The 27,398-nt window shown below is 49.2% G+C and overlaps 8 protein-coding genes across 21 annotated transcripts; 5 read left to right on the forward strand and 3 right to left on the reverse strand.

Moving 5' to 3' along the window:
• Positions 1-607: 607 nt before the first annotated feature.
• Positions 608-9,092, reverse strand: LOC6896706 (phosphoribosyl pyrophosphate synthase-associated protein 2). Of its 9 annotated transcripts, none has more exons than XM_002136884.3 (9): positions 8,957-9,092; positions 8,699-8,805; positions 3,030-3,266; positions 2,678-2,966; positions 2,444-2,610; positions 1,627-1,683; positions 1,274-1,421; positions 1,048-1,194; positions 608-980 (listed from the first exon to the last, which is right to left on the reverse strand). In XM_002136884.3, the coding sequence occupies exons 2-9, from the start codon at positions 8,716-8,718 to the stop codon at positions 822-824; spliced, it is 1,224 nt and encodes a 407-aa protein (XP_002136920.1). In that variant the 5' UTR covers positions 8,719-8,805; positions 8,957-9,092; the 3' UTR covers positions 608-821. The 9 variants fall into 9 exon arrangements, with proteins under 9 accessions (XP_002136920.1, XP_033236082.1, XP_033237316.1 ...); XM_033380191.1 differs by having other exon boundaries at positions 8,999-9,016; XM_033381425.1 differs by lacking the exon at positions 8,699-8,805 and having other exon boundaries at positions 8,999-9,021.
• On the forward strand, positions 3,567-7,400 carry LOC4800287 (cytosolic carboxypeptidase 6). 4 transcript variants are annotated; one of them, XM_015183124.2, is made up of 6 exons: positions 3,567-4,062; positions 4,132-4,249; positions 5,244-5,809; positions 5,880-6,254; positions 6,329-6,644; positions 6,705-7,400. In XM_015183124.2, the coding sequence occupies exons 2-6, from the start codon at positions 4,237-4,239 to the stop codon at positions 7,283-7,285; spliced, it is 1,851 nt and encodes a 616-aa protein (XP_015038610.1). In that variant the 5' UTR covers positions 3,567-4,062; positions 4,132-4,236; the 3' UTR covers positions 7,286-7,400. The 4 variants fall into 4 exon arrangements, with proteins under 4 accessions (XP_015038610.1, XP_015038611.1, XP_033232381.1 ...); XM_015183125.2 differs by having other exon boundaries at positions 3,567-4,249; XM_033376490.1 differs by lacking the exons at positions 3,567-4,062; positions 4,132-4,249 and adding an exon at positions 5,021-5,174 and having other exon boundaries at positions 5,880-6,268; positions 6,301-6,644.
• A 97-nt stretch (positions 9,093-9,189) lies between the features above and the next one.
• LOC6896705 (prolyl 4-hydroxylase subunit alpha-1-like) lies at positions 9,190-11,119 on the forward strand. Its single transcript, XM_002136883.3, has 6 exons — positions 9,190-9,424; positions 9,483-9,785; positions 9,838-10,031; positions 10,087-10,622; positions 10,685-10,735; positions 10,807-11,119. The coding sequence occupies exons 1-6, from the start codon at positions 9,255-9,257 to the stop codon at positions 11,026-11,028; spliced, it is 1,476 nt and encodes a 491-aa protein (XP_002136919.2). The 5' UTR covers positions 9,190-9,254; the 3' UTR covers positions 11,029-11,119.
• A 31-nt stretch (positions 11,120-11,150) lies between these two features.
• LOC4800288 (prolyl 4-hydroxylase subunit alpha-2) lies at positions 11,151-13,069 on the forward strand. Its single transcript, XM_001357570.4, has 7 exons — positions 11,151-11,341; positions 11,398-11,691; positions 11,750-11,949; positions 12,005-12,552; positions 12,616-12,663; positions 12,716-12,860; positions 12,930-13,069. Exons 1-7 carry the CDS (start codon positions 11,172-11,174, stop codon positions 12,965-12,967), a joined length of 1,443 nt encoding a protein of 480 aa, XP_001357607.3. The 5' UTR covers positions 11,151-11,171; the 3' UTR covers positions 12,968-13,069.
• Positions 13,070-13,521: 452 nt separating this feature from the next.
• PH4alphaNE3 (prolyl-4-hydroxylase-alpha NE3) lies at positions 13,522-16,094 on the forward strand. The gene is made up of 8 exons (XM_015183339.2): positions 13,522-13,692; positions 13,766-14,175; positions 14,252-14,403; positions 14,459-14,609; positions 14,667-14,860; positions 14,919-15,544; positions 15,612-15,780; positions 15,839-16,094. Exons 2-8 carry the CDS (start codon positions 13,940-13,942, stop codon positions 15,919-15,921), a joined length of 1,611 nt encoding a protein of 536 aa, XP_015038825.2. The 5' UTR covers positions 13,522-13,692; positions 13,766-13,939; the 3' UTR covers positions 15,922-16,094.
• A 1,055-nt stretch (positions 16,095-17,149) lies between these two features.
• LOC117184456 (prolyl 4-hydroxylase subunit alpha-2-like) lies at positions 17,150-17,919 on the reverse strand. Its single transcript, XM_033382293.1, has 3 exons — positions 17,568-17,919; positions 17,351-17,502; positions 17,150-17,295 (listed from the first exon to the last, which is right to left on the reverse strand). The coding sequence occupies exons 1-3, from the start codon at positions 17,774-17,776 to the stop codon at positions 17,165-17,167; spliced, it is 492 nt and encodes a 163-aa protein (XP_033238184.1). The 5' UTR covers positions 17,777-17,919; the 3' UTR covers positions 17,150-17,164.
• Positions 17,920-18,228: 309 nt separating this feature from the next.
• LOC6896702 (prolyl 4-hydroxylase subunit alpha-2-like) lies at positions 18,229-20,999 on the reverse strand. Of its 3 annotated transcripts, none has more exons than XM_002136880.3 (8): positions 20,854-20,999; positions 20,182-20,444; positions 19,965-20,116; positions 19,759-19,909; positions 19,508-19,701; positions 18,824-19,449; positions 18,589-18,757; positions 18,229-18,530 (listed from the first exon to the last, which is right to left on the reverse strand). In XM_002136880.3, the coding sequence occupies exons 2-8, from the start codon at positions 20,388-20,390 to the stop codon at positions 18,433-18,435; spliced, it is 1,599 nt and encodes a 532-aa protein (XP_002136916.2). In that variant the 5' UTR covers positions 20,391-20,444; positions 20,854-20,999; the 3' UTR covers positions 18,229-18,432. The 3 variants fall into 3 exon arrangements, with proteins under 3 accessions (XP_002136916.2, XP_033233823.1, XP_033234081.1); XM_033377932.1 differs by lacking the exon at positions 20,854-20,999 and adding an exon at positions 20,574-20,589; XM_033378190.1 differs by lacking the exons at positions 19,965-20,116; positions 20,182-20,444; positions 20,854-20,999 and having other exon boundaries at positions 19,508-19,687; positions 19,759-19,904.
• A 104-nt stretch (positions 21,000-21,103) lies between these two features.
• LOC6896701 (prolyl 4-hydroxylase subunit alpha-1-like) lies at positions 21,104-23,421 on the forward strand. The gene is made up of 6 exons (XM_003736168.3): positions 21,104-21,196; positions 21,267-21,640; positions 21,700-22,002; positions 22,059-22,911; positions 22,974-23,142; positions 23,221-23,421. Exons 2-6 carry the CDS (start codon positions 21,354-21,356, stop codon positions 23,310-23,312), a joined length of 1,704 nt encoding a protein of 567 aa, XP_003736216.2. The 5' UTR covers positions 21,104-21,196; positions 21,267-21,353; the 3' UTR covers positions 23,313-23,421.
• Positions 23,422-27,398: the final 3,977 nt, after the last annotated feature.

Consider the following 27,398-nt stretch of genomic DNA (forward strand, 5'->3'; position numbering starts at 1 on the left):
ATCGCATACCAGACTAATCTGTGTGGCTCTTCTGATCCATGATTTATGTGCCCTGAGGAGGCAGGTGGTCTCTGATTTATGTCCCAGAGACGGAGACCAGACTGTAGCTGTTGCACAAGCGTTAGTCACGCGGAACAGCCCGGAGATGCAGTCGGACACTCTTCACTCTCCGTTGTAATCTTATCGGATGTCTACATTTCCGTACACAGACGACATCTGTCATATACCTAGGGTTTTTTGTGTGCGCCAACACACGACTCAAAATTATGATCATTTATGGAACGGAATGGCCGTTCAATTAAGTGGATGCCAATTGAAATCCATAAATTCTAGCCATAAAGATACACCTTTATGGATCGCTGCAGTGGGACGAGGCGGCTAATCTGCACTGAGAGTCCGGGTCGGATTTGAGTACAATCAGATTTTATTTCGACAAACTACTGTGGGCTAGAGCTTAAGACTACAAGAGAGAGCTGGTGAGGGTGCCCTGGAGAAGCACGAAACGAGTGGAGTGAAAGTCTTGCTTTGTAGTGTAGTGTAGTGGAGTGGGTGTTGTTGGGCGTAAGGCAATGCCTGAAAGTATGCCTTGATAGCCGGTGTACAAGTGTTATTGGACTGGATTATTTGTTTATTTGAGCAAACGAGCGAGCGCTGGGCGCCTTGTAATGGTTTCTAAAGCGAAAAAACAAGCAATATAAAGAACATAGCACCCCGAAGGATCCGGGGATGAAACTTTTTTGGGACCTCAACAGAATGAACTAAAAAGTGTGGGTGAGTATATGGGATACATGGGATGAGTGTGTAGTGTTCGCAGTGGATCCTTAGTCCTCCAGGGTAACGTTGCGGAAGAGATACGACATGGACTCCTTGTTGTGGATGCGGCGTATGGCCTCGGCGATCAGTATGGAGATGTCGATCGTCTTGATCTTGTGGCACTGCAGTTTCTGTATCTCGTGTGGAATGGTATTGGTGACAACGATCTACGGCAAACAGATTGAACGAAGAGTTATCCTTAGAGCAGAATGGACAAACGGGGCTCATACATACCTCATCAATGCAGGACTCATCTAGCAGACGGGGCGCATCTGAGCTGAGCAGACCGTGCGTGGCCAGCACGTAGATCTTGCAGGCTCCGTTCTCCTTCAGCATCTCGGCGGCGGCCACAAATGACTGGACATCATCAATCAGATCATCCTGGGAGGAGACCGACAGAGATTAGGGGCGTGGTTAATGGCGAGTGCTATAGGCATTCTCTGTGAGGAATTATACTCACAACCATGATGGCTATGCGTCCATTTACATCGCCCACGATCGTGAGCGGCGGCTTGACCTTCACCGGATGCTCCGGCACGCCCACCGACACCGAGGTGGTGCGCTGTCGGCTGCTGCTGCTAATGGGTGCGTGTTGTGGAGTAGAGTTTCTTTACGGATTAGAGTGGTTGGTCGAGGGTCCGAGGGTCGATTGTGGTGCAGTGTGTGGTGTCGTGTGTTGGTAACCAAAAAAGAAACAGAACCGTGTGGGCGGGGGTTGGGGAGTGGGGAGAAAGGGTGGGGGGTTGAGTGGCAATCGATTAGAAATCATAAATTAATTCGAATGAATAATCAAATAAATAAAATAATACGAACCTAGGCGCCGCTGGAAAGCACATTTCAACTGAATTTCCTAATAAATTGCTATACGCACTGCTTGAACACAAATAAAGAGAAATTTCGTTTGTTTTTCGTCTTTTCGAATGTTGGATTTTGAATTTCGGATTCATCTGCTGCCAGCTGCCTCGCGTATCGAGCTTCTGGCAGTGGGTGGAAACAGAAGCGAAAGCAGAGCAAGCGGCTACAAATCGGAGGAGTCTACGGATAAAGTGCCTCCTGTCTGTCTACGGCTGTGAAGTACGGTCTACAGGACAGAAGCCAACGACAGACAGAACAGATCTAAATGGTCTAGCGAATGGCATATGTCCATGGAAGGGTGCGTTTCAGAAGAGTGAGACACTTGAAAGGTACCAATATTTGCAGATAAAGCATGAGCTTCATCTACAGACAATGGATTGGATGTTGAATAAAGCATTCGATTGCTCATCAGATATGCGAATTCTCACTGCAATAGTGGAGTTTTCCTTTCATTTGTCTTTGTTGACAATTCCGAAACGCACACACTTCCCATTTATGATATTTTTGAGATAAACACGAGCCGTATAATGATTTGATAGCTTTGCGGGTGATAAATGACGAACATTCTAGTGCTTTTCCAAATAAAACAATACAGATTCTAGTGCAGAGTGCTAATCGAGTGATTCAAAGTGCTTCCAGCTTCGGTTTTAAAACAAAGTTTAGGGGAAAAGATCAACAGAACACAACCAGAACACAACTCATGGAAGAACAGACAATTTCTAGGGCCGGGATAGCAGCGAGGCCTACAATGGAGATCTGCGGACTGGGGACTTACCTGGTCGGCGGAGGCGAGTAGCGGCCATCGACCTCGTCGCTTTCTGCCTCCTTTTGCTCGCCATGGATGACGGCCAGGCCCAAACGCAGTCGCTCCGCATAGGAGTTGGCCTTCTTGGCCACGCCTGGATTGCGGGCCACAATCACGGAATTGCGATATTCGGGTATCTGCCAAGGGATGCATTTAGTTTAGTTCTCTGTGCATTTTCCGGACTATTCTATGGCTGGCACTCACGCTCTCCTGGATGTACTGCAGAAGGAAGGGCGAGGCCCGCAGGTTGTCCACGGGTATATCGAAGAAGCCCTGGATCTCCTTCTGGTGCAGGTCCATCGTGATGATGTGCGTGAGGCCCGAGGTGCACATCATCTTGGCCAGCAGCTTCGAGACGATGCAGCCACGCTTGCGCATCTTGCACTGCTTCGAGTACGGCAAGTACGGGATCACGCCCACAATGGAGCGGGCCGACGAGGTCTTGCACGCGTAGGCCATGATTAGCAGCTCCATAATGTTGTTGTTCGCGTCCCTGGGGGAAAGAGGAGAAGATTGTTAGATGGGCGACTCGCTATTCTACAGATACTGTGTCTACTTGGTGCCCGTCTGGATGATGTAGATGTCCTTGCCCCGCACCGAGTCACTGATCTCGACAATCGTCTCTCGATTGGACTTGTGGAAGACGGAACAGCCGCCGTTCTTCAGACCCATGCGATCGGCGACCATGTTGGCGAGATCCGGGTGCGAGTTGCCATTGATGATGACAATGTCCGACGTGGAGGTGTTGTCCATGTCGCTCCTGCAACGCTTCGGTGGGCGCACACTGCCTAGTCTGTAACGTAATCAGAGCACACGATAATTAGGGGACACATAGAACAGGGTAAGGGGGGAAAACGAAATGGAAACGCAACAGAAACAGTAACAGAAAACATAAAAACAGAAAGCGGGGAATGGGGAATGGGTGCGGTGCGGTGCGGGGGGATAGCTACCTGCGTTTGGACATGCTACTGGGGATTGGGTTTGGGTTCATTCACTCCCGTATTCCGTAATCCCATAACCATTAATATAACGCATACGCCACCGCGTTGCCGCAGTCGTTACCGTTCCCACGTTACCCTCGCGCACACTTGGGGAGCCCTGCCGCACGTATATCGATTAGCCCCAGTGAACCAATTCCTCAACAGAACAGAGAACAGAGAACACAGAACCGAACCACGGATAGAACGCAATCGCAATTAGTGCTGCTGCTACTGATACTTTGTTGCCCAGTTCGGTGGCGACTCCCTGGCTAGCGCAACCGAAACAGAAACCGCAGCCGAACGCCAGTGCGCATTCCCTCTTCCGGTATTCGGGTAATCCGGTATCGATCAAACAAGGGGCACCCCGTACACATGAGTGGCGTGGCAACGTCAACGTGTGCCGCCGTCAGACCCACAGCGGAACCACCACTCAGTCAGAACCGTCAGGCAGTCGGCAGTCGAGCGAGAGGAGGGAGCGGAGGAGCGTCTGCTACACGGGGATTAGCACCATCTCAGATAGAAATCTACGCGCACGCGACTTGCCGCGACATTCGAGTGGCATCGAAGAAAAGTGAAAGCCAAAGGAAAGCCAAGGAACCCCATCTTCAGGTACAGGCCAGTGGTACAGTGGGGCGTGTCGGTGGCTAATTGAATTTCTATTTCTAAACTCACTCGCAGGTCACTCGAGGTGGAAGGGCGAACTGGAGACAGCAGCAGGAGCAGAAGCAGCAGCAACAGCAGGACCGCAGCAAGTGCATGGGTTGAGGAGAGAGAGGCGCAGGAATGGGCGATTCAGGTGAGTGAAATGGCCATAAATGTGGCAGCGATAAGCGAGTCTGATGCGAGGCATATTTGTGGGCAGAGCGAGATGTGAATACCCTTCAGGGAAGGCGCATCGAGCTTTTTGAGCTCGAATCAAAGGCAACGTTGAAGGTGCTTTGGGTCTTTTAGTCGGGTCTAATTTTGGGGGAAGTGCTGAACACCTTTGAGGCGTTTTAAATATTCCTCCATTAGGATGGAAGTATTGATAAAGCAATCACATGTCTGCGCCTGCGATAAGGACTTCCACAACGAGTATCCAGGGAACTAATTCTTATCGTATAGCTTTATTCCGATTTTCGTTTACTTTTTCTCCTATAAGCGTCGTGTAGAGGAAAATGAATAGTCGTATGGCTTCTAGGAATCCTAATAGTCTAAGGGAATGCGGGAATAGGAATATAGATGCCATATTTCGCTCCTTAGGGTATCGATGAAGCCATTTTTAGAAACTTCAAGGCTCCTTTTTAGGGGGCGACGCAACCACGAGGCGACTATTCAATTTTAGACACATTTGACGTCTCGCTTAGACTTTTCTTGAGGCGTTGCAGTTGCGGCAGCGAGTGCCCTGGAAACTGGCGGCACGCATATGTGCCACATAACGGGGCAGCAGCAGGAGCAGGGGCTGTGGCCGGGAGGCACAAGTTTAAAGATAGCATCTGGGAGGGATTAGAAAGGAGGTGGTGCAGTCGGCCCATCCGCAGGCGAAGAAAGTTATGACAGGTTGGGGCTGCCTGCCAGAGGATTAGGTCCGACACTTCAGAGGCCCTTCGACTTAGAGGAAAGTAGAACGTTCCCAGAGGCAGACGCACAAAACAGAAGACGCGGAACAGTGAACGACATAATGCTGGGCATTGCCTGTGATCCGCTTGAGCACACGAGCATGTACGAGCGTGGCTCGGAGGGTATAAGAGCATATAAGACATTATAAGTCCACTTCCACTGATTGACCTTCCCCCAATTTCCATTTACAGACAGCGAGGACAGCGATGGAGAGGGCGGCCTGGGCAATGTGTCCCGCGTGATTATCCGTCCGCCGGGGCAGAGCGGCAAGGCGAAGCGGGGCCACCTGTGCTTCGATGCGGCCTTCGAGACGGGGAATCTGGGCAAGGCCGAGCTGGTGGGGGAGTTCGAGTACGATCTGTTCCTGCGGCCGGACACGTGCAATCCGCGCTTCCGCTTCTGGTTCAACTTCACGGTGGACAACGTCAAGCAGGACCAGCGGGTGCTCTTCAACATCGTGAACCTCAGCAAGAGCCGCAATCTGTTCGCCTCCGGCCTCACGCCACTCGTCAAGAGCTCCAGTCGGCCCAAGTGGCAGCGGATGTCCAAGCGGCAGGTGTTCTTCTACCGGTCGGCCATGCACCAGGGCCACTACGTCCTCAGCTTTGCCTTCATCTTCGAGAAGGAGGAGGACGTCTACCAGTTCGCTCTGGCCTGGCCCTACAGCTACTCCCGCCTCCAGTCCTATTTGAATGTGATCGATGCACGGCAGGGCACAGACAAGCGCTTCACGCGATGCGTCCTCATCAAGTCGCTGGTGAGTGCAGTGGAGTCCTCTCTTGTTTCCTGTTTCCAGATTCCCGTCTCTAACCGTCTTTTTCCCGCAGCAAAACAGAAATGTGGATCTGCTGACCATCGATCAGGTGACGCATAAGCAGCGCTCCACTAATCGCTTGGATCGCAGCTTCATTCGTGTCATCGTGATCGTCTGTCGAACGCACTCCAGCGAGGCCCCCGCCTCCCACGTCTGCCAGGGCCTCATCGAGTTCCTCGTGGGCAACCATCCGATAGCGGCGGTCCTGCGCGAGAACTTTGTGTTCAAGATCGTGCCGATGGCCAATCCGGATGGCGTGTTCCTGGGCAACAACCGCTGCAATCTGATGGGCCAGGACATGAACCGCAACTGGCATCTGGCCTCGGAGTTCACGCAGCCGGAGCTGCACGCCATCAGGGGGATGCTGAAGGAGCTGGATAATTCGGATGTGAGTGCGGGTTTGCAGTGGAAGTGGAATTGGATCTCAGATGGAGATGGACTCACCTGCTCCTCCCTTTGCAGACATATCAGATTGATTTCGTGATCGATCTGCATGCCAACAGCAGCATGCACGGCTGCTTCGTGTACGGGAACACGTACGAGGATGTCTACCGCTACGAGCGACACCTGGTCTTCCCGCGACTCTTCGCCAGCAATGCCCCCGACTATGTGGCCGAGCACACGATGTTCAATGCCGACGACCGAAAGGCGGGCAGCCTCAGGAGATTCAGCTGCGAGCGCCTCAGCGACACGGTAAACGCCTACACCCTGGAGGTGTCCATGGCGGGTCATTTTCTGCGCGACGGCAAGACGGTGGCCCTCTACAACGAGGATGGATGTGAGTACAGTCACTCCGCCAGATGTTCTCTAGCTAAATTCTTCCCTTGCCTCTTCGTAGACTACCGCGTGGGTAGGAATCTTGCCCGCACCCTGCTCCAGTACTACCGCTTTATCAACATCCTGCCCGTGCCCCTCGTGCCGGAGGTGCGGGGCAAACGAAGGGGCCGCCTGCGCAACCAGCACTCCCGCTCACGTTCCAAGACGCGCTACGAGGTCAAGCCCCGACCCAAGACCCCGCGCTGTCACGCCCCCATATCGTACAACAATCTGAGCATCTGCTACGATTCCGGAGGAGGTGGAGGAGGATCCTCCGATGAAGGAGGCTTCTCCCCCGTCCGACCACTGGCACCCGGAAGCAGCAGCTTCAGCGGCTGCCGCAACTACCGGAGGGCGGCTACTGCCACTTGCCCTGCGGCCCACGATCAGTATTCCTCTTTTTCCTTGGGTGCACTCAAAACAGGAAGTGATCATGGAGGAGCCGTTGGCCAGGGCAAGAGATCGGCGAGGGTGACCATCGAGGTGCCGCTGCCCGTGAACGTACCCCCCAAGCCCTACCTCTCCATCATTGACCTCAATCAGCTGACGAGGGGTAGCCTGAAGCTCAAATCGAACAGTTTCGATGCAGCCGACAGGCGATAGAAAGAGAGTGAGTGAGTGAGAGAGAGAGAGAGAGAGTAAGTGGATAACTGTAATTGTTCCTTTTGTACGCTTTCCGCTTCGTTTTTTCTAAATAAACAGTTAATGTCTCCGAAAATTGAGCAACAAGTCAGGTGGGTCGGCGAATGAGTGGGAATGCCATTTGCTGGGCTTATCCGCTTATCTCTGTGCTGTTGCGCACCATTTGGCCCCCTGCCAGGAGGCGATTCGTCGGGAGGGGAATGACTCGACTCATTGCATTGCGAGATAGCACTCATCACTCGTATCAAGTCGAATCATGTCTAGGTGGATGTCTATTGCATATTAAAAGCGCCGTTAGATGTGACTACGAACAAATAAACAAAGAGCAGCCACTATGCAAAGACACGAACACACACACACACAGTGTGAGAAATGAGTGGCAAGTGAGTCGAGTGTGTGCGACGCGACCTTCTACTCAACAACAGCACGTGAGTGCAGAGTGCGAGTGTAATATCAATTAGCTGGATGTCTGTCCCACTTTTATCTTATCTTATACACACACATTTATATAGCAAATTATACCAATGCAGTCAGCGGCAGGCATCAGCTGTACCACCCATTACCTGGGAAAGGATCGGGGGCAGGCGACAGAAATCTCACTCAGCCACACTCGACTCGGAAAACACGCGCGAAAACCGCTGATAAGAGTGTGGCGAGCGTGCCAGCAGCAAGGCGGAATGTGAGTGGATCAGCAGGCAGGCAGCAACCGAAAGACCGAACCGAGTGTAAGGGCTTCCGACCTGATTAACGCTTTCAATTAACATGAAATCAATAAAAAAAGACAGACCGCACTCTTCTTTCTCGGTTCCTCTTTTGTATAAATAAAAGCGAATTGGAATAGAAGGCAAAATGGAGCGCAAAATAGAGTGAGGTGAGAGCGGCCAGCGTTGCCAGACTGCCAGAGTAAGATGCGAACAGCTGTTTGATGTGGCAGTGTATGGATGCAGTTATTTAAATTATTCAAAATAAATGTTTTTAAATGGTAAATAAAAAAATCAAAGCAAAGAGAACACCAGATCACGGGGAGGGTGGTGAAGGGCACAGTTTGGGAGCAGGAACTGGTTTTTTGGTTAGCACGCAATTTCAAATTGGTTAAACAAACAAGCAACAGAAACGTCTGTACATATAAATGGAATATATTCTCACAACCTGGCTAACAGCATGTTGACGGGCACTGGGAAGGTAGACACAGACACAGTCACAGGATGGAGAGGGGGAGGAGTGGAGAACACAAATAATTAAAACACAAAGCGGGAGGGAGGAGGGTAGACACACACACACACAAACATCAGAAACACGCAGTGGGAGAGACACTAATTAAATTATATATGGAACACAGAAATATGTAAATGGAAAGCCAAAAGCCGCTTTTACTTGTTCCGCTGCAGCAGCATGACGCAGTTCCTCTGAATATGGCTGCACTTCTTCGATATCTATATCTATATCTTCCTTTCCTTCTGCTCTTGTTTTCGTTGTTTTATCTGAATTATTGATTGAAATTCTCGAGTTATTTTTACAGTTATTTTGACTCTTTCGCTGCGCGTGAGAACAGCAACTGAAGTGGCGTCGGCGTGGGCAGCCGCAGCTGCTACACACGGTGCAGCACAGAGAAATAAATAGAGAAGTACATACACACACACTGAACTTAGCTGAAGCAACTAGAGAGATAATTACTCTTTGGGGAGGACACGTTCGAAAATAAATTGCTCCGAAATGAGTTTCTAATCTGCCAGCTGTTGAGTGTTGCGCGGGGCGTTGCCAGACAGTCGTTCTGCGCAAATGAGCACATTTTGTGCACTCGATTAAAGCACTCGACTGGCAAATTGGTAAGCGGGGAAAATTTTAAATGTGGAGCGTGCAAAATATTTTGTTTTAGTGTGAAATCGTGAAACCGAGATCATTGATATAAAGTGTTTTAAACTCTTTGGACATGTTGCTGGTGCTATTGTTTTATATCTGCGCATGTTCTGCCGATGAGGAAGCTGACTATAGTTTGGCTGTGGATTCCCTGGGGGAGCTGATACCGTTGGAACGCTACTATTACGGCAATTTGAGTGCATTTGCGGACAAAATGGAGGCAAAATTGATCACGATTCGACGGTAAATAAATATTTTTATGGAATAAAATTGACAATTAATTGATTAATATTCTTGTCAGGGCACTTTCCAAGATGCGCCCTGTCCTGGAGGCGGCCGAGGACAAGCAAGAGCGCTTTGTGGGAAATCCTCTGCACGCGTACTCCCTTCTGAGACACCTGCACCACGACTGGCCCAATTGGTTGGATTTTGTAGAGGAACCTGTTGGTGCAGAGGAGATTAAGCACTTCCGCTCTCTGGAACTGCTGCTCCCTAGCCGGGCGGACATAGCCGATGCTGCTTTTGGATTGGAGCAGATCCGGGATATGTATGGGCAGACTGAGCGGGATATGGCCATCGGACTGCTCGATGGACAGCAGCATAAGTGAGATACTGCTGCCGCGAAAGGATTCCGAACTGATTTTCCTCTTTTGCAGCGTCCAACTCACTGCCATGGATTGCTGGAGCCTGGGCAAACATTACTTCCACCTGAAGAGCTTTGTGCAGGCGAGTGTTTGGCTGGGATTGGCCGCGGATCGGTACAATGTCAGTGAGGAGGATATATATGCCGTCCAGGGCTTCCATCGCGTTGAGTTGTGGCAGCTGCAGGCGGGATCTCTGATGCGACAGAGTGGGATACCATTTTCCTCTTACATTTCTACGTTTCAAGAGATTACCTTTCGCAGGTCGCAACGATGATGCCTTGGCTGTCATTAACGGTGCCTTGGAAAAGCTGCCTTTTGACATGCGTCTGCTGAGCCTGCGTTCGAGGCTGGAAAATCGCTGGCTAGTGAGGCCCCGCCTGGACTACGAAGAGGATTCTCTGCCAGCAGTCACCGATGTGCAGCGAGGATGTCGCGGCGAGTACCCATGGAAGTCGACGCTCCACTGTCGGTTCAGTTGGAGACCATCCTTCTATGCCCGACTTAAGGTTGAAGAGGTCCTGCTGGATCCCTACATTGTGCTCTACCACGACGTGGTGTCCGGTAAGGAGATGGAGCTGCTTAAGGACTACGGAAGGACGAATCTAACACATGATCCCCTGAGAAGCGGGCTTTCGGCTAAGCACTGCGCTCTCCCCGAATCCCTTCCGCTGGTGCAGAGCCTCCACCAGCGACTTTGGGACATGACTGGATTGAGTTTAAACGGATCCGAGAGTTGGCTTATTACCAACTACGGGATTGGGGGCTTCCTTGGCCTCCACAAGGACTACTTCGATGAGGTTATCCTTACGTTATTCTTTTTTAACCTTATAGATTTTCATTTTGTGATTGCGTTTTGCAGATCGAAGAGGAATTGCAAGGCGACAATCGCCTGTTCACCATCCAGATATTTGTAAGTTGAGAAGCAGGTCTTCATACAGGATAAGCTGACTCGTTATTCCCTTCTTTCCTTCTTCCCTTCAGCTGAGCAACGTCTCGCAGGGCGGCTACACAGTGTTCCCCAATCTGGAAGTGGCCGTGAAGCCCCAAGCAGGCACTGCTTTAGTCTTCTACAATCTGCTGGACTCGTTGGTGGGGGATACACGCACTAGACACTTTGGCTGCCCCGTCATTGATGGCGACAAGTGGATAGCCACGAAGTTCCTCTCTGCGAAGGAGCAGACCCTCAGGAGGAGGGGGCAATGAAAGTGTATTCTCTGTATTTTGCACGCATAAACGATGCATTTTTAGTGGCACAGATAATTAAATTTGTCAGGGCATAATCATCCGTGTCAAATGGCTAAATCTGAAGGCCACTTGTGGCATTTCTTGAAGATCATTTCCTCATTATGGCTGCGCTACGGTACACGTTGTTGCTCTTGTGCCTGGCTTGCCCCTTTCTCGAGGCGGTTCTTGACGAGAAACGCTTCCAGGGAATGCTAACTCTAGAGCGGGAACTGATTCAGAATCTGCGAGACTATGCCCTGGAGCTGACGGGGAAGATCAGCCTCATCAATGGGTGAGTCTGAAAGAGGGTCCTTTCCCTTCTGATCGATACCTCTTCGTCCTCCATAGCGCTCTGAGGGAGTACAACGAAGAGATCGAAGAGGCCAACGAGGATCCGGAGGTGTATCTGTCGAATCCGCTGAATGCCTTCCGGCTGATACGGCACATGCACCAGGATTGGGTCAGCTGGCAAGTATACATGGAGGAGCAAGTAGGGCCTGACCAGGTGGCGAAGCTGGAACGCATCCTGCCGCAGCTGCCCCAGCGGCAGGACTTCCAGGCGGCGGCCCAAACAGTGCAGAGCCTGGCCGAGTTTTACGCATACGAACCTTCCTTCCTGGTGGCCCAAAAGGAGTTCTACAGGTGAGAAAGGAAAGCTTCTCCTGGGTAAACCCCCTCCTTACCTCCTGGTTTCGTTTAGCAACCTTTATCTTTCCCCTTTGGACTGCTACCACATGGGTTTGGAGATATACAAGAAGGAGAACTACCATGAGGCCATCAAATGGTTCACCGTAGCAGCCGAGAACTACACCGCGTCGCCGTACAGCGATCTCTACAGCGTGCTGGGTACGTCTCGCTCTGAGGCGTATCGAATGCAGGCCAGGACCTACGACAAACTCAGTGGGTGATGGTCACAGATCCAAAGATCTCCGCGTAAATTTTGGTTCTCTTGCAGACCGAGAGGAGGTGTTCCTGGCCTACCAGAATGCCGTAATACTTGATGAATACAACGTGCACCTGCTGCAGGAGTCCGGTGTCCAAGAGCTGCGCAGCCTGCGCGAGCCCGAGCCCATGAAACCCATCGAGGCGCCCGTGACTACACCCAGTCCCCTGCAGCGCCAGTGTCAGGAAAGCTTCGACGCGCACTTCGCCGTTTGTGCGTACAATTCGATATTGTCGCCCTTCCTGTGGCTGGCCCCGCTACGCTACGAGGAGGTGCTCTCCTCTCCCTACATTGTAATCTACAGGGATGCCTTTTACGAGACAGAGGTCGCACATATCCGAGACGCCCTCAAGCGGTGTCCACTGGAAGCCATGATCCATATGGATGGCGGTATAGAAGGCTGTTCTATCCCGGATGAATACAGTCCGGTGATGAAGCGCCTGGAGCAGCGGGTGCAGGACATGACGGGTTACTTCAAGCCCGCAGATAACTTCCATGTGCTAGAGTACGCCCAGCAAGAGCCCTTCCGTCTGTTCCAGCTGTTCAAGGACTCCTCCAAAGTAATCGGATGATCCTTTTAGGTTTCTTTGTCTCTCTTTCCTTTATGTATGATTTCATTGCAGTTTTCCGACCTGGACTTTAACGAAATCGAGGGAACTGCTATCTTCTTTGTAGGTTTTAAGGAAATTTCTGCCTCCCTCACTGATTCCCATTTCTTTCCAGCTGAATGATGTAGAGGTTGGCGGAGCTATCACTATACCACACTATCCAATGTCAGTGCATCCGCGGCAGGGCGACGTCTTGATCACATTCCACGAAGGCGACTTTGAGCACACCGTCTGCCCCAATGTGGTGGGCAGTGGATTGGGTATAGCTTTGGCAGTCCTTCACCAGTTATGGCCTCTCATCAATGATCGATAATCTTCTCTTTTTGCAGTCTTGTTAAAGTTTCTGTACGTGGACCCGGAAGACTGAGCGAAGCGGTCCCCCCATTCTTCCCCATTCGATGCGGTGTGGAGCCGAGCAATAATCAATCGCAGCACTTTACGCCTCAATAAAGCTGTACTTTGCACAAGACAAAAATTAGTAATTTTTAGGCCTGATCTACTTGGTTGAGTAGATCACCTGACACCGTAGTTACAAAGAGGTTGAAGATATTTCAAGTCAAAGACTCAATTTTAAATTTAACTTAAGATACATTTTTTTCATATTATTTTTAAATAGCATTCCTTCTTAGTCTTTATTAATTACGCACAGAAAAATTGGTCATTTGAAAAGTTGTACGTTTTTTTTTACCATTCTTAATATTTCTTCTTGAGCATTTTTTTTTTAAATTTTGTTGTTCTCTTCTTTACAATGTAGCCTAGCGTGACAAATTTAATTTTGAACAATTCTTATATGAGATAATTACCTTATAATTTGTATTGACTGTTTGACATTTGTCTCGCTTTAAAGCATCCATACCGTCGATAACTGTTTTGTTTCGGGCTCAAATTTATATATATCTCATCCGTAACATGTATAGATGGTATATACAGCTTTTAAAGCACCACGGTCGTATTTTTATATTATTTTTTTTCACCAATCGACACGAGCCTCTTTTTGCAAGATTTTTAAATTATTTGGGATCCTACGCGAACAATATTTTGTGGCATAACAGCTGATTTCGGATAACATTCGCGAAATTCAGTCTTTTACCGGTTTGTCACAATCAAAGTTGAACTAAGCTGATCTAAGTAATCTTTGCTTAAAAATACACATTACATATTATAGAAAATCATCGTTGACCATTGGGTCCTATTAGGGCTAAAAGCGACCTAGGCCAGAAACTTAAATAGCAACCCTAGTATTTTTCTCGCAAGCATCTGTGTTCCCGTCACACTATAATATCATTGAAAGCGGCGAAAATACCAGGATAAGGAATCGTTTCTCAGATACAAGACTATAATGCTACCACTCGCATCTATGCAAGTGTTCCTCCAGGCTCTCCTGATGCTCGCGAGTGCTGCTGTTCAGAGTCAGAGTCAGAGTAAGACAAAAGGGGAAACGAGCTACAATCCACCCAAGGAGTTTGTGACCTCAATGGCAGACCGAATGGAGCTGCTCCTGCTGGATAGGCAGCTCATCTCAAACCTCGTGCAATATGCTGAAGAGTTGCAGAAAAAAGTCGACGTTCTGCGGAGGTGAGACTCGAGATAACAAGACCCGACCCTCTGAAAACGGTTTTAATCGCTTGGGTGGGGTTGGGTGCCGACACAGATTTGCGAAGGCGATGCGCATACCCCTTAAGGGAGCGAAGGGCAGGGAGGAGGAGTACCTATCGAATCCGCTGCACAGTTTCCCACTCATCCGACACATGCACGAGGACTGGCGCCATTTAGAGAAGTTCATGCGGCAGCCTGTGGGGCAGGGTAAGTGCACATCTACGAAAGAATAATGGATATAATCGCCACGCTTTCCATTCAGATCAGATTAATTTCCTTAAAAACAAGGCAACGAAATTTCCTTCAGTAGCAGAGACCGAGGATGCCACGGAGGCTATTTATCGGATTATTCGTACCTATGATGTGGGGCCAGGGGATCTCGTCCACGGGATAATCGAAGGTGTGCACTACAAGTAGGTGTTCAGCAGGATTTCTCTACTTCAGCCATACATTCAATGTTCCTCCTGCAGCAGTAGCATTTCAGTCATCGATTGCTTCTCTCTTGGGAAACTGCTTTTCCATTGGGGGGAGTACGGAAGAGCTGCACAATTTCTGGCCTACTCCTTGGATCTGGTGAGACCAGAGCATTATTCGGTCCTCCATGTGCTGGGATTGACCTCAAGTGAGGTCTTCATGCTACTGGCCCGCTGTTTCGTGGAGCTGGGTGAGTGATTATGATCCGACTTTCCCCAGCATAAAATCAATTTCTCATTAATTTTCAGACCAGGAAGCGGACGCTCGAACGACACTTATGGGACACCCTGATCTGGCGGAGCACTCGAAGCGTCTGCTCAACTTCTACACTAGCACGAGACACGTCCCAGTTTCGGAGGAAATGAAGCCCATTCTGGACGAGGAATTCAATCAGATCTGCCGCTCCTCGCACCAAAATAAACCCTCGCGCCTTCACTGTCGCTACAATGCCACAACCACACCCTTCCTGCGATTGGCCCCGCTACGGATGGAGGAGCTGTCGCTGGATCCATATATCGTCGTCTACCATAATGTCCTCTCCGACGCGGAAATAGCCAAAGTGGAGCGCGTTGCAGAGCCGCTTCTGAAAAGCATTGGCGTGGGGGAGATGGACAACAGTAAAAAGAGCAAGGTGCGCACCGCCCTGGGAGCTTGGATCCCCGACAAAAATATGCATATCTCCGGCTGGCCGGTGATACAACGTATCGTCAGACGCATACACGACATGACCGGACTGATTATAAAGCACGGCCAGGTCGTGCAGCTGATAAAATACGGCTACGGAGGCCACTACGACACCCATTTCGACTACCTTAATGACTCCCTTCCGATCACCCAGGCCTTAGGTGACCGCATGGCCACTGTCCTTTTCTACGTGAGTCGGTTTCAAGCTTATTTTTAAGCTCTTACTAACCGATGGATTCTCTGTTTATCACCCGAAGCTTAACGATGTAAAACACGGCGGCTCAACTGTCTTTCCGGTACTACAACTGAAGGTCCCCTCGGAGCGAGGCAAGGTCCTCGTCTGGTACAACATGCACGGGGAGACGCACGATCTGGACAGTCGAACCCTTCATGGTTCTTGCCCCGTCATCGATGGCGCCAAAACGGGTGAGTATTTCTTGTGGGTTTTCATTTCTCCAGCTACAATTTATTTCCCCTTTTGCAGTCCTGTCCTGCTGGATACACGAGTGGGATCAAATGTTTATCCAGCCCACCTATCATCCAGGGAATAGATCGTTTATCACGTAGATTATGGGGCAATTGTAAGGCTAAGGCTTAGAAGAGATCATATAAAAGAGATCGATGCGAGTGAAAGAAGCGAGTGTGCCGGGGTTTGGCGCAAGGGGCTAGCCCCCAAGTATAAACCAACAACAATTTTCAAAAGTAAAGCCGAGCCAAGTTATATCATTTCCACCAACTGATTTTGATGGAGTAATTTTTATTTTAAAGATTGATTAATTAATAATGCAACAACAAAATATGCGGTCTCTAGAGCACGTATGTATGTACTTATAAGTAAATTGTTTTTTTTTCGAAACATTTGGTTGTATTTGTCATGAAGAAGAATACGAGGTATGGTAAAAATGTGATAGGGTCTCAGCACTCGACTACACCAGTAGCCAAGCGACTTATCATTATAACGAATAACGCTCTGCAGCAAAATCAGGGAAGAATGCGGTGTTAGTGCCAGTTTTGTAACGGTGAAACGCCGTATTCGGAGAGCCAAGCATTTTAACTGTAAGTTCGTCCGCCTTGATCTCAGAGGCTATAGGAGATAGGGACCCCAAAAGACCAGGCACGAACATCACTGTAAGTAAATATGAGAGCGAGACGAGGATTGTCGATCGGCCGAAAGCCGATCTACATACTTTTTAAGTGACCGTTTATTTAGACTTATTTCAGTGTGGCGGTACAGTTAGGGACTAATTAGGTACAGTTAGGAACACCACACAACTCTTGATTCTTTTTTATTGCATGATACAAAAATAGACCTGTATCGTATGCGCCTGAAGATACGTTGTATCACTGGCCAGCCCGAGACCTCCATATTATAGTCGGGGAGCCAGGCTCCCAGGGCTGTGCGCTTCTTGCTGGTGGACATCTTATTTTCCTTTCCATCAAACACGACACTGCGTTTCAGAAGCGGCTCAGTAACTCTCTCCACTTCGGCTATTTCCGCGTCGCAGAGGACATTATGGTAGACCACGATATAAGGATCCAGCGACAGCTCCTCCATCCGTAGTGGGGCCAGGCGCAGAAAGGGAGTGGTTGTGGTATTGTAGCGACAGTGCAGACGCGAGGGTTTATTTTGGTGCGAGGAGCGGCAGATCTGATTGAATTCCTCGGGAAGAAAGGGCATCAGTTCCCACGAAACAGGGACGTGTCTCGTGTTTCTGTAGAGGGTGAGCAGACGCTCCGAGTGCTCCGCCAGAGCTGGGTGGGCCATCAGTGTAGTTCGTGCTGGAGTTATACTTGTACTGCACGCCATCGATTAGCCCTTTACGAGATCCGCTGGCTCCACATTATAGGTGAGGATAATCCGATAAATAGCCTCCGTGGCTTCCTCAGTCTCTTCTATTGAAGGAAATTTCGTTGCCTTGTTTTTAAGGAAATTAATCTGATCTGAATGGAAAGCGTGGCGATTATATCCATTATTCTTTCGTAGATGGGCACTCACCCTGCCCCACAGGCTGCCGCATGAACTTCTCTAAATGGCGCCAGTCCTCGTGCATGTGTCGGATGAGTTGGAAACTGTGCAGCGGATTCGAAAGGTACTCCTCCTCCCTGCCCTTGGAATTCTCCAGAGGTATTTGCATCGCCTTTGCACATCTGTGGGAGCGCCCAACACCACCCAAATGATTGAAACGGTTCTCAGTAGTTATCTCGAGTCTCACCTCTGCAGCACGTCGACTTTTTCCTGCAACTCTTCAGCATATTGCACGAGGTTTGAGATCAGCTCCCTGTCCAGCAGCAGCAGCTCCATTCGATCAGGCATTGAGGTCATAAACTCCTTGGGTGGATTGGAGCTCGTTTCCGTGCTCGTCTGACTCTGATTTTGACCAGCAGCACTCGTGAGGATTAGGAGGACCAGGAGTGGCAGCATTGTAATGTTGGATGTGATAAGTTACACATAGTCATCAAAAGCACAACATATCATCTGAAAAGCAGAAAATACCTTTTATTTTGTGCTATTTCGTTTGTTTAAAAAGTGAAGGGCGACTTGAACGTATCGTTTGAATGGAAATAATAAGGTGTTTAATTAGTGGGCATCGAATGCTTTGAAAAAAAGCACACGGCACAAATTGTGTTTATTTATTCTAAATTTAAAGATAGAGAATTTTTACTTTGCACGAATATTATTAAAAGTAAAGATGAGTTTCAATGTATTACTTTTAATTAAAATTTATTTTATAATCAATTCTTTGAACATTCATTTGAAAAATAGCTAACTTTTTAGATCCACATGTAAGACTCGATTAGATCCATTTTACTTGATAAAAAACTAATGTATTTCGCTTAATCCTCAATAGTCTGCTAGAAATGATATATTTTAGAGAATTTTGAAGAATTTTTTCATACAAAATATATTGTAACAGAAATAATTTGATTTTCAGTAAATACTATTCGAATCATCAGAATTTCCCAAGTTAGGGCAGGTTTCGGATGCTAATCGTTTAAACAAGAATCAAACTATAGAAACCACAACAAAGTATCGCAACCTCTTCCTAAGAAATGCTTCCTTCAGGCTACGACACGAATTTAATGCCATTCCTTTATGTTCTCTGAGTGCCTATTCCCTGGCCGATACGTGCGCTGGATAAACATTTGATCCAGCTCATTTATGAAGCAGGACAGGACTGCAAAAGGGGAGATACATTTAAGTTGGAGGAATAAAAACCTACAAGAAATACTCACTCTTTTTGCTGCCATCAATGACGGGGCAAGAACCGTGAACGGTTCCTCTGTCCAGATTATGTGTCTCCCCCCGCATATTGTACCAGAAGAGGACCTTGCCCCGCTCCGAGGGGACCTTAAGCTGTAGATCGGTAAAGGCAGTGGAGCCGCCGTGTTTCACATCGTTTAGCTTCAAAGGACAGAGCGATAATCCTTTAGTTAGTGGGTGACCAAAAAAAGCTTCGAACCGACTCACGTAGAAGAGGACAGTGGCCATGCGGTCGCCCATAGCGTGGGTGCTCGGATAAGAAGCGTTGAGGAAATCGTAGTGTTGATCGCAGTGGCCCCCTAATCCGTATTTTATCATCATCAGATGCTCGTTCATGAACAGCCCGGTCATATCGCGTATGTGTCTGTGGACACGTTCGATCACCGGAGCGCGCGAGACATGCATATAATCATCGATATGGGGGCCTGTAAAGCCCGTGCGCCTCTTGCTGGGGGACATCGAATTTGGCGTTTCATCATACCTGCCAATGCGTTGCAGTAACGGCTCTATCACGCGCTCCACTTCGGCTATTTCCGCGTCGGAGAGGACATTATGGTAGACGGCGATATATGGATCCAGCGACAGCTCCTCCATCCGTAGCGGGGCCAGGCGCAGGAAGGGTGTGGTTGTGGCATTGTAGCGACAGTGCAATCGCGAGGGTTTATTTTGGTGCGAGGAGCGGCAGATCTGAATGAATTCCAGGGGCAGAAAGGGCTTCTCTTCCCACGAGGTTGGGACGTGTCTCGTGTGTGTGTAGAAGTTGAGCAGACGGTCCGAGTGCTCCGCCAGATCACGGTGGCCCATAAGTATCCTTCGAGCATCCTCTACCATGTCTGGAAATAAATGTGAAATAGATTTTAAGCAGAGGAATGTTGGATCATGATCACTCACCCAGTTCTACCGAGCATCGGGCCAGGAGCATGATGACCTCGCTTGACTCAAATTCCAGCACATGGTTGACGGAATAATATTCTGGTTTTACCAGGTCCAAGGAGTACTGTAGAAATTGGGCTGCATTTTCGTACTCCCCAAAGTGGAAGAACAGAGTTCCAATAGAGAAGCAATCGATGGCTGAAATGCTACTGCTGCAGGAGGATTATGGAATAACCGGCTAAAGCAGAGTAATCTTGCTGGAGACCTACTTGTACTGTACGCCATCGATTAGCCCCTGGACGAGATCCGCTGGCTCCACATTATAGGTGAGGATAATCCGATAAATAGCCTCCGTGGCTTCCTCAGTCCCTTCTACTGAAGGAAATTTTGTTGCCTTGTTTTTAAGGAAATTAATCTGATCTGAATGGAAAGCGTGGCGATTATATCCATTATTCTTTCGTAGATTTGCACTCACCCTGCCCCACAGGCTGCCGCATGAACTTCTCTAAATGGCGCCAGTCCTCGTGCATGTGTCGGATGAGTTGGAAACTGTGCAGCGGATTCGATAGGTACTCCTCCTCCCTGCCCTTCGAATCCTCCAGAGGTATTTGCATCGCCTTTGCACATCTGTGGGAGCGCCCAACACCACCCAAATGATTGAAACGGTTCTCAGTAGTTATCTCGAGTCTCACCTCTGCAGCACGTCGACTTTTTCCTGCAACTCTTCAGCATATTGCACGAGGTTTGAGATCAGCTCCCTGTCCAGCAGCAGCAGCTCCATTCGATCAGCCATTGAGGTCATAAACTCCTTGGGTGGATTGGAGCTCGTTTCCGCGCTCGTCTTACTCTGACTCTGACCAGCAGCACTCGTGAGGATTAGGAGGACCAGGAGTGGCAGCATTGTAGTGTTGGATGTGATAAGTTACAAACCGTCATCAAAAGCACAAAATACCATCTGAAAAACAGAAAGGGGTTGATATTATTGGTATTCAGCAGTTTTCCTAAGTGGTACTAATATATGTATGTATCTCGGGACCAAGTATTTTTCTCAGGGTATTCTTTCGTTGCCTTCTTTACAATTTACCGTTTGTTTTTATCCACTGTCTGTCCCATTGCTGGGTAGGTGTTAGTGAGAGAGTGCGCAGGAGAGAGACGACTCGCTCAGAGAGGCTCAAAGGGGACAAAATGAAGCAAGCGCGCGTTGAGCGTGTTCCTCTGCAGCAGTGTGTATGGGTTAGAAAGGGAAAGAGCGACTTTCGATGATTGTCTTAGAGGAATAGTTTGGCACTTCTCAGAGAGCAATATTCGCTGTTTGAAGATTGCAATGGAAACTGATGTGAATTATAATAGAGTTTTTTCGGTACCTATAAATTTGACTTGGAACTTGGTACACTAGAATTCTAGAAAGTCTCACAAGGAACTGTTTTATTCTTCATAAGCTGTTGATCGTTGCACCTCGGCTGCGGAGCTTAAAGCTTATTTCGGCTTCGGCTTCGACTTCGGCTTAAAGCGTCAGCGTCGTTGACTTTTTGAGAGCGGCTGATAAGCGATCGGCACGTTGGCCTACGTGTGGGAGACGGTGGGACTGCATAAAAGGCGCGACTGCAGCTGGCGATCGGTGTCGGATTGCTTCTGGAGAACGCACTTGTTCGTGTTGATTAGTATAGGGCTCTGTATTGCATTGAGACTTCCTGTTTGTTTATGCAGGTAATCGATTTGAAAATGTGTTTGTTGCGTTCCAGTCATACTCCTCTTTATTACATTCCCCGTAAATCAGTGGCATCACAATTCAGTGCTTATCAAGCGTACTTCCAGCTGTGGTGTGCTACAGCTACATTTTTACATCACTTTTTGACCGCAACGAATGCCCGATGACATGCTATTTATGCATCGATTTTCCATCACCCACTCGCTGGCAAAGCGATACTCACGAAAGATGACTCCCATAATGCGGATGCTGGCTCTTGGACTCGGCCTGGCCTCCGTGGCTGAGGGCTGGTACGATGAGACTGTGAAAGACCACACCCACCGCAAGAACTATGTCGTCTCGGAGCAGAGCAGACTGCAGCTTGTGGAGCAGGACCTCGAGCTGGCGGCGAATCTCAACGCATACGCGGAGCAGCTGCAGAAGAAGATCAGTGTGCTGAGGAGGTGAGTTCAGGGGGAGAGTTTCATACGGGACCAGTCTTAGATATAATCTGTGGTCTTAGAGTGGCTGAGAATTGGCGGCGGGCTTTGGACGAGGCAAAGGGCAGGGAGGAGGAGTACCTATCGAATCCGCTGCACAGTTTCCCGCTCATCCGCACGTTGCACGAGGACTGGGGCCCCGTGGAGAGGCTCATGCAGCAGCTCGTGGGGCAAGAGCAGATCGCTGCGTTGGAGCTGATGCGGGAGCATCTTCCCGGGGCGGAAGATGTGGCAGAGGCCATGTGGGGAATTTTCCGCATTGTCCACACGCATAATCTCGAACCGAAGGATGTGGCCGAGGGAGTCCTGGATGGCATCCAGTACAGGTGGGTACCGCTGAGAGATCCTGGATGCAGATTGTTGATATTCCTCGCTCTTAAAGGGGTCGGCTCTCTGCTTTGGACTGCCAGGCGCTGGGGAAGTTCTACTTCCACGTAGCCGACTACCAGACAGCCATCAAGTGGCTGACCCTGTCCCAAGATTTGATGGAGGAGCAACCTCTGGAGTACTACGATGAGCTGGGGGCCACGAGCAGTGGCATTACCCTTCTGCTGGCCCGCTGCTTGGTGGCCTCAGACAGGTTCGACGAGGCAGTGATTCTTCTGGGGGGGGACAAGACGTTCGGGAACAAGGCCTACCACATCGTGTCGCACTTCCAGAAGCATCCACCGCAGCAATCCATCAACATGGAGAACGGGAACTTCACGGAGAAATTCAACCGACTTTGCAGTTCCATGAGCAGACGGAAGACGGACGGATCCGCTGCCCACTCGAAGCCTGCGCGCCTGCATTGTCGCTACAATGCCACAACCACAGCCTTCCTGCGACTGGCCCCCCTACGGATGGAGGAGCTCTCCTTGGACCCCTACATCGTGCTGTACCACAATGTCCTGAGCGACGAAGAGATGGCCAGGCTGGAAAACATGAGCACCCCTCTGCTGCACCGCGCGCGCGTCTTCGACAGCGGGATAAGAAAGCCGAAAATCTCACCCGCCCGCACTGCCGATGAAGTCCAGATCCCGAACCCCAAGCTGGTGGCCGAGGATTTACAGCTGGTGGAGCGCATTCAGAAACGAATGACGGATCTCACGGGCCTCATGCTAACGAGCATGAGACGTATTCAATTCCTGAAGTACGGCTTTGGCGGGATCTACGTGCCTCACCACGACTTCTTCAGCGTGCACACACCGACCTCACGTCTCCATGGTGATCGCATTGCCACCGTGATCTTCTACGTGGGTACTCCCAGTGGAATCCAAAGAATTTCGACTCATTTCTATAGATTCTGTTTGCACAGCTGAACGATGTGGAGCATGGGGGGGCCACTGCCTTCCCCAATTTGGATCTAGTGGTGCCCACGGAGCGGGGCGCAGTCCTCTTCTGGCACAACATGGATGGCGAGACATACGACCTTGACTATCGCACCCTCCACGGCGCCTGTCCCGTTATCGTTGGCACTAAAATGGGTGAGTCGGGAGGATGTATCTGTATACTCGCGTAGATAGTATGCCTATATATGTATATGTATTACTCTTTCCGTACAGTGATGACGCGCTGGATATACGAGTGGGATCAGATGTTTGTCAAGTCCACCTACTATCCACCTCGGCAGAAGGACTACAGGCAATTTAATTGAGACTTCCGCTGTTAAATAGCTCCTAAGAGTCGAAGGCTTTTTTGTATTTGGGTCACATGATTGTATCATATTTAACGAACATTGCCACAGTGATTACTGATAGGTTGTACTTGCTTTACTTTCAACAAAGATATAAGCAGTATGACACATGTGCTGGATTCACAATCATTTGGGAAGAACCGTTGAGGAGAAGATCAATAGAGAGTATATCCCACCAGAAAATGCACACTTCCATATCTATCAAAAATCATATCATATAAATCGTTAAATTATCTCCAAGTGCAAAAGTAGTCCCCAGTCTCAAAATTTTGGTATGAAAATGTGAAGAGCTAAACCAAAATTGTTTCCATTCCTCATTCCATTACTGCAGAGTGCAATCCTAGAGAACACTTCAAGCAGATTACCTACTCATCTATAGCATTCCATTTCTCCGCTCTGGAACGGAGGGTGGGTTATCCTTCGTACCTTGACCTTCGACTCGCGGTTGGATTCGCTTTCTTCTCTGGCACTGGCTCTGGCTTTGGCTCAGGCTCTGGCACTCGGCTCATTGCACCATTAAGTGGCAATTAAATTCAATTAGCCGCAGTACTCTCCGGCATCGTCATCCCTCCCTATCTGCTCCCCATTTATCACGCCTGGCTGTCCCTGCATCCTCCTCATCCTTTACGTAATATTCCTTTGCAACTTTTGCACTTCGCTTTCGATTGGTGCTGCTAATAATTTCTCAGATTTATCGTCTTCCTATCCGCCACTCTAGTTCCTGTTTGTTTGCCGAAAGTTTCCTGGGGTTTTCTTGGTTTTCCGACTTGGCTTTCAATTAAGATTGATGGCGTGCACTTTTCCCTGGGTTTTCCTTCGCCCACTCTCTAGGCAGGCCACGTCTTAAAGTATCTGAGAGTAAGGAATGCATTTGTCTTGATTCCACCTTTTGAGCCAACAGATGCAGATACAGATTGGAGCAGACCTTTCCATCTCGCAGACAACATATGTCTGCACTCTCTCCCTGTCTCTCTCTCCCTCTCTCTCTCTATCTCTGACTCTCTCTAGTTGTTGGCCAAAGGTAACAGCGGCAATTTATCAAAATTTGCGCACACAAAGAGGCTGAGGAAGCAGAGGCTGAAGCTGAAGCTGAGTGATGGGGCAGGACATGGAGAGATGTGGCTACAATTGGCATATGCGTGTGTGTCTAGGTAGAGAGGATGCCTCTCACTCTGCCCACTCCGCCCCCCCCCCCCCCTCTCTCTCTCTCTCTCTCTCTCTCTCTCTTTGTCTCTGTACTTGACTTAAATTGCTTTTTTCAATGCCAACGGCTGCTGCTGCTGCTGCTGCTGTTGCTGTTGTCCTCCTGTCACATGCGGAGCCAAATGTCATTTCAGCAAAATCCCTCAAGTCGTTCGTGTGCCCTTGTCTGTCGTATTCGAGTATCTGTGTGCGTTGTACCTCCGTGTGCGCTGTGTTTGTGTATGCGTAAGAAAACATTGTGCAAAATATGTTGGGGCAACAACAAGAGAAACAGCAGAAACAACATTTTTCTGCGGCTGCTTAAATTGCATTGGGAAATAGGTTGGGGATCCACTGGCACAGCCACTGCCAAGACAATAAACAGTTGTTGCCACTGCCTCTGCCGCTGCTCGTGCAACACTCTTGAGTGTGTGGCTGTTGACTGCTGAAAGGTGCATTTGTTTCGGCCTCAGCAATGGGTATTCCATCTGGGGATTTCCCTTTGAAATATCGTTTGTCAACTCTGATTCTGGTTCCGAAATGGCTCTAATTGGGCGACTCTCCATAACCAGTTGAGTACTCTCCATCTAATCCTATCAGCCTTATCCCACAATCTCTTTATCCTTGGTCCTGTTGCTCCGTTCTCTCTAATAAAATTAAAATGCCAACCATTTTCACTCTGAGGGCTCCTGAAATGCGATAGCCCCTCCTCCGACTCCTCTGCTGTTAAAAAATTAGCAACAATTTTTCAGCATCGCATCAAAATGTGCCCTACCCTGCCCTGCCCAGCCCTGCCACTGCCACTGCCAAACGCACCGCATCGTGAGGCAAAGCCACCCTCAGTCTCAGTCCTTGCCCCCGCTCCGTGGCACTTATCAAGAAGCTGACTTACTTTGCGCTACACCTTGTGGCACTTCCCATTCCCACTCTCCCCCTCTGCTATGCCACACGCACTTTGTCATCTCCCTGGGCCCCGCCTGGCTCTGGTTCTGTCTCCGATTGAGACTCTGCTTCTATTCTCCTCCATCCATCCAGCTCCGTCCTGCTCCACCGTGGCCCATCCTGCATCCTTCGTGGTAATTTGATATGCCGTCTCGTGGCTTACATTTTTTATCCGCCATTACCGCAAAACGATTTACTTCCGCGTCGCAATTTGCTTTAAATTTTTATTTAAACAACAATTTGTTCAGATTTCGAGCAGATTGAGATTTCCGCTGAAAGATGTGCCACAGAGAGATTTGATTTGATTGTGGGGCAGGACACAGGAGCGGGGGTGGGGCAATGCCATCCATATTGTCAACTCAATGATGCACCTTCAGCCACAGGGCTGCCAAGGATGTGGCTGCAACGGACACTCGACAAATTAATTTGCTGCAGACTCTGCAGCTGCCTCGAAATGTTGGGTGTTGTCTCCAGTCCAGTCCTTGCCTCTTGATGGCTGTCCTTGATGCTGGCTTAGTACTGGGTAGAGAGGGTCAGCCAGAATAAAAGCAGTCCTCTCGATCTAAGAAATACTGTTCTTTTTTCTTTGGATGTGTATGTCGGTCTACATGAGCATCTGGATGCTCAGGACTTCAAAATGTTTATCAGTATTTATTTAGCTTAGTTTTTGTTTCTGCTACACCTCACCCTACGGCCAACCGACCGAGAGGCGCTGCTGCTTGACGCGTGACATGTGCTACCGAACCGTGCACTTAAATTAATTACTTTACAAGCGCTACAAGTTTATTAATACTATTTATATATATTTATATTTACTATTCTTACATTCTCTCTCTCTCTTTTTCTCTCTGAATGTTTTCATAATACTTTGCGTGAAGTCTCTTGACTTATTTGCCCCTGACTTATTGCAGGGTATCTTTTACTTCCATTAGTTCGCCCTTTGCCTGCCTTCCTTTTCTTTTTTGCTGCTTTTCTTTTTCTTGAGCTCAAATTGGTTTCGTGTTCATTTTCATTTGCGCTTTTCCGCGTCCACGCCCACCTCAAGGCGCGATTTAGTCAAGAACCCCCCTTCCATGGAATCCACTCCTCCTTTGGCTTTCCTTTGTCCTTCGCCCACTCCACTGTGGCTCCTGCATTTTTTCTGCGGTTTTTAATTTGATTTCTTGCACCTTTTCTAATTGGCAATTGGAGCCGCTTGGATGTCGCTGACAGCAGCGGCAGCTTTTGCCACTGCAACAGCACTTTCCTTTCGCCCCAAAATTTAAAGGCTTTAAATTATCCTGGAACAGGGGGAGAGATGGATTCGCCCCTCGACTGGTCCGACTCCTGGCGTTAATGGCTCTTTTATGGCCGCCGCTGTGCGGTCTCCCCGTTGCTGCTGCTGCCGCTGTGGCAGCTGCAAATATTTTGCCACTCCGCGGCAGGGCAGTCAGGGATTGGAGATGGGGTCTTGTTTCAGCAAAAATCTAATCTATGCAAGCCCCGCCATGTCCCCTCGCTCCCGCTCCACGCTCTACGCAGTGTGGCAACTATTTTTTTTGCCGCTTGCAACGTTTTTTGCTGCTGCTGCCGTTGGGAAGCTTAACAGTTAATTGCCCCTTGAAGAATACCGCGCCACGGACTCCATAGCTACGGGAGCTATACAGATCCACAGATCCGTAGTCCGTAGTCGATTCCCGTACCACGACACGTGGACACACGACACAAAAGCCCCGCCCCGGACACTGGCGTCCCATTTCCCTGTCCTGTCTTCTCGTATCCGTGGCCGTATCCGTGTCCGTGCGTGTGTTTTAATCGGTTTGACTTTGTTGCCTGACCTGCCTGCTAGGGGAGGGGTGTAGGGGCATGCAACAGCAAGGACAAACAACCAGTGTTGCCAGTGTGTGGCCCTGGCCCTGGCCCTGCAGCAGATTGAATCCTAAT

Source organism: Drosophila pseudoobscura, chromosome 2 (assembly GCF_009870125.1).
Source record: "Drosophila pseudoobscura strain MV-25-SWS-2005 chromosome 2, UCI_Dpse_MV25, whole genome shotgun sequence".
NCBI classification, from domain to species: Eukaryota; Metazoa; Arthropoda; class Insecta; order Diptera; family Drosophilidae; genus Drosophila; species Drosophila pseudoobscura.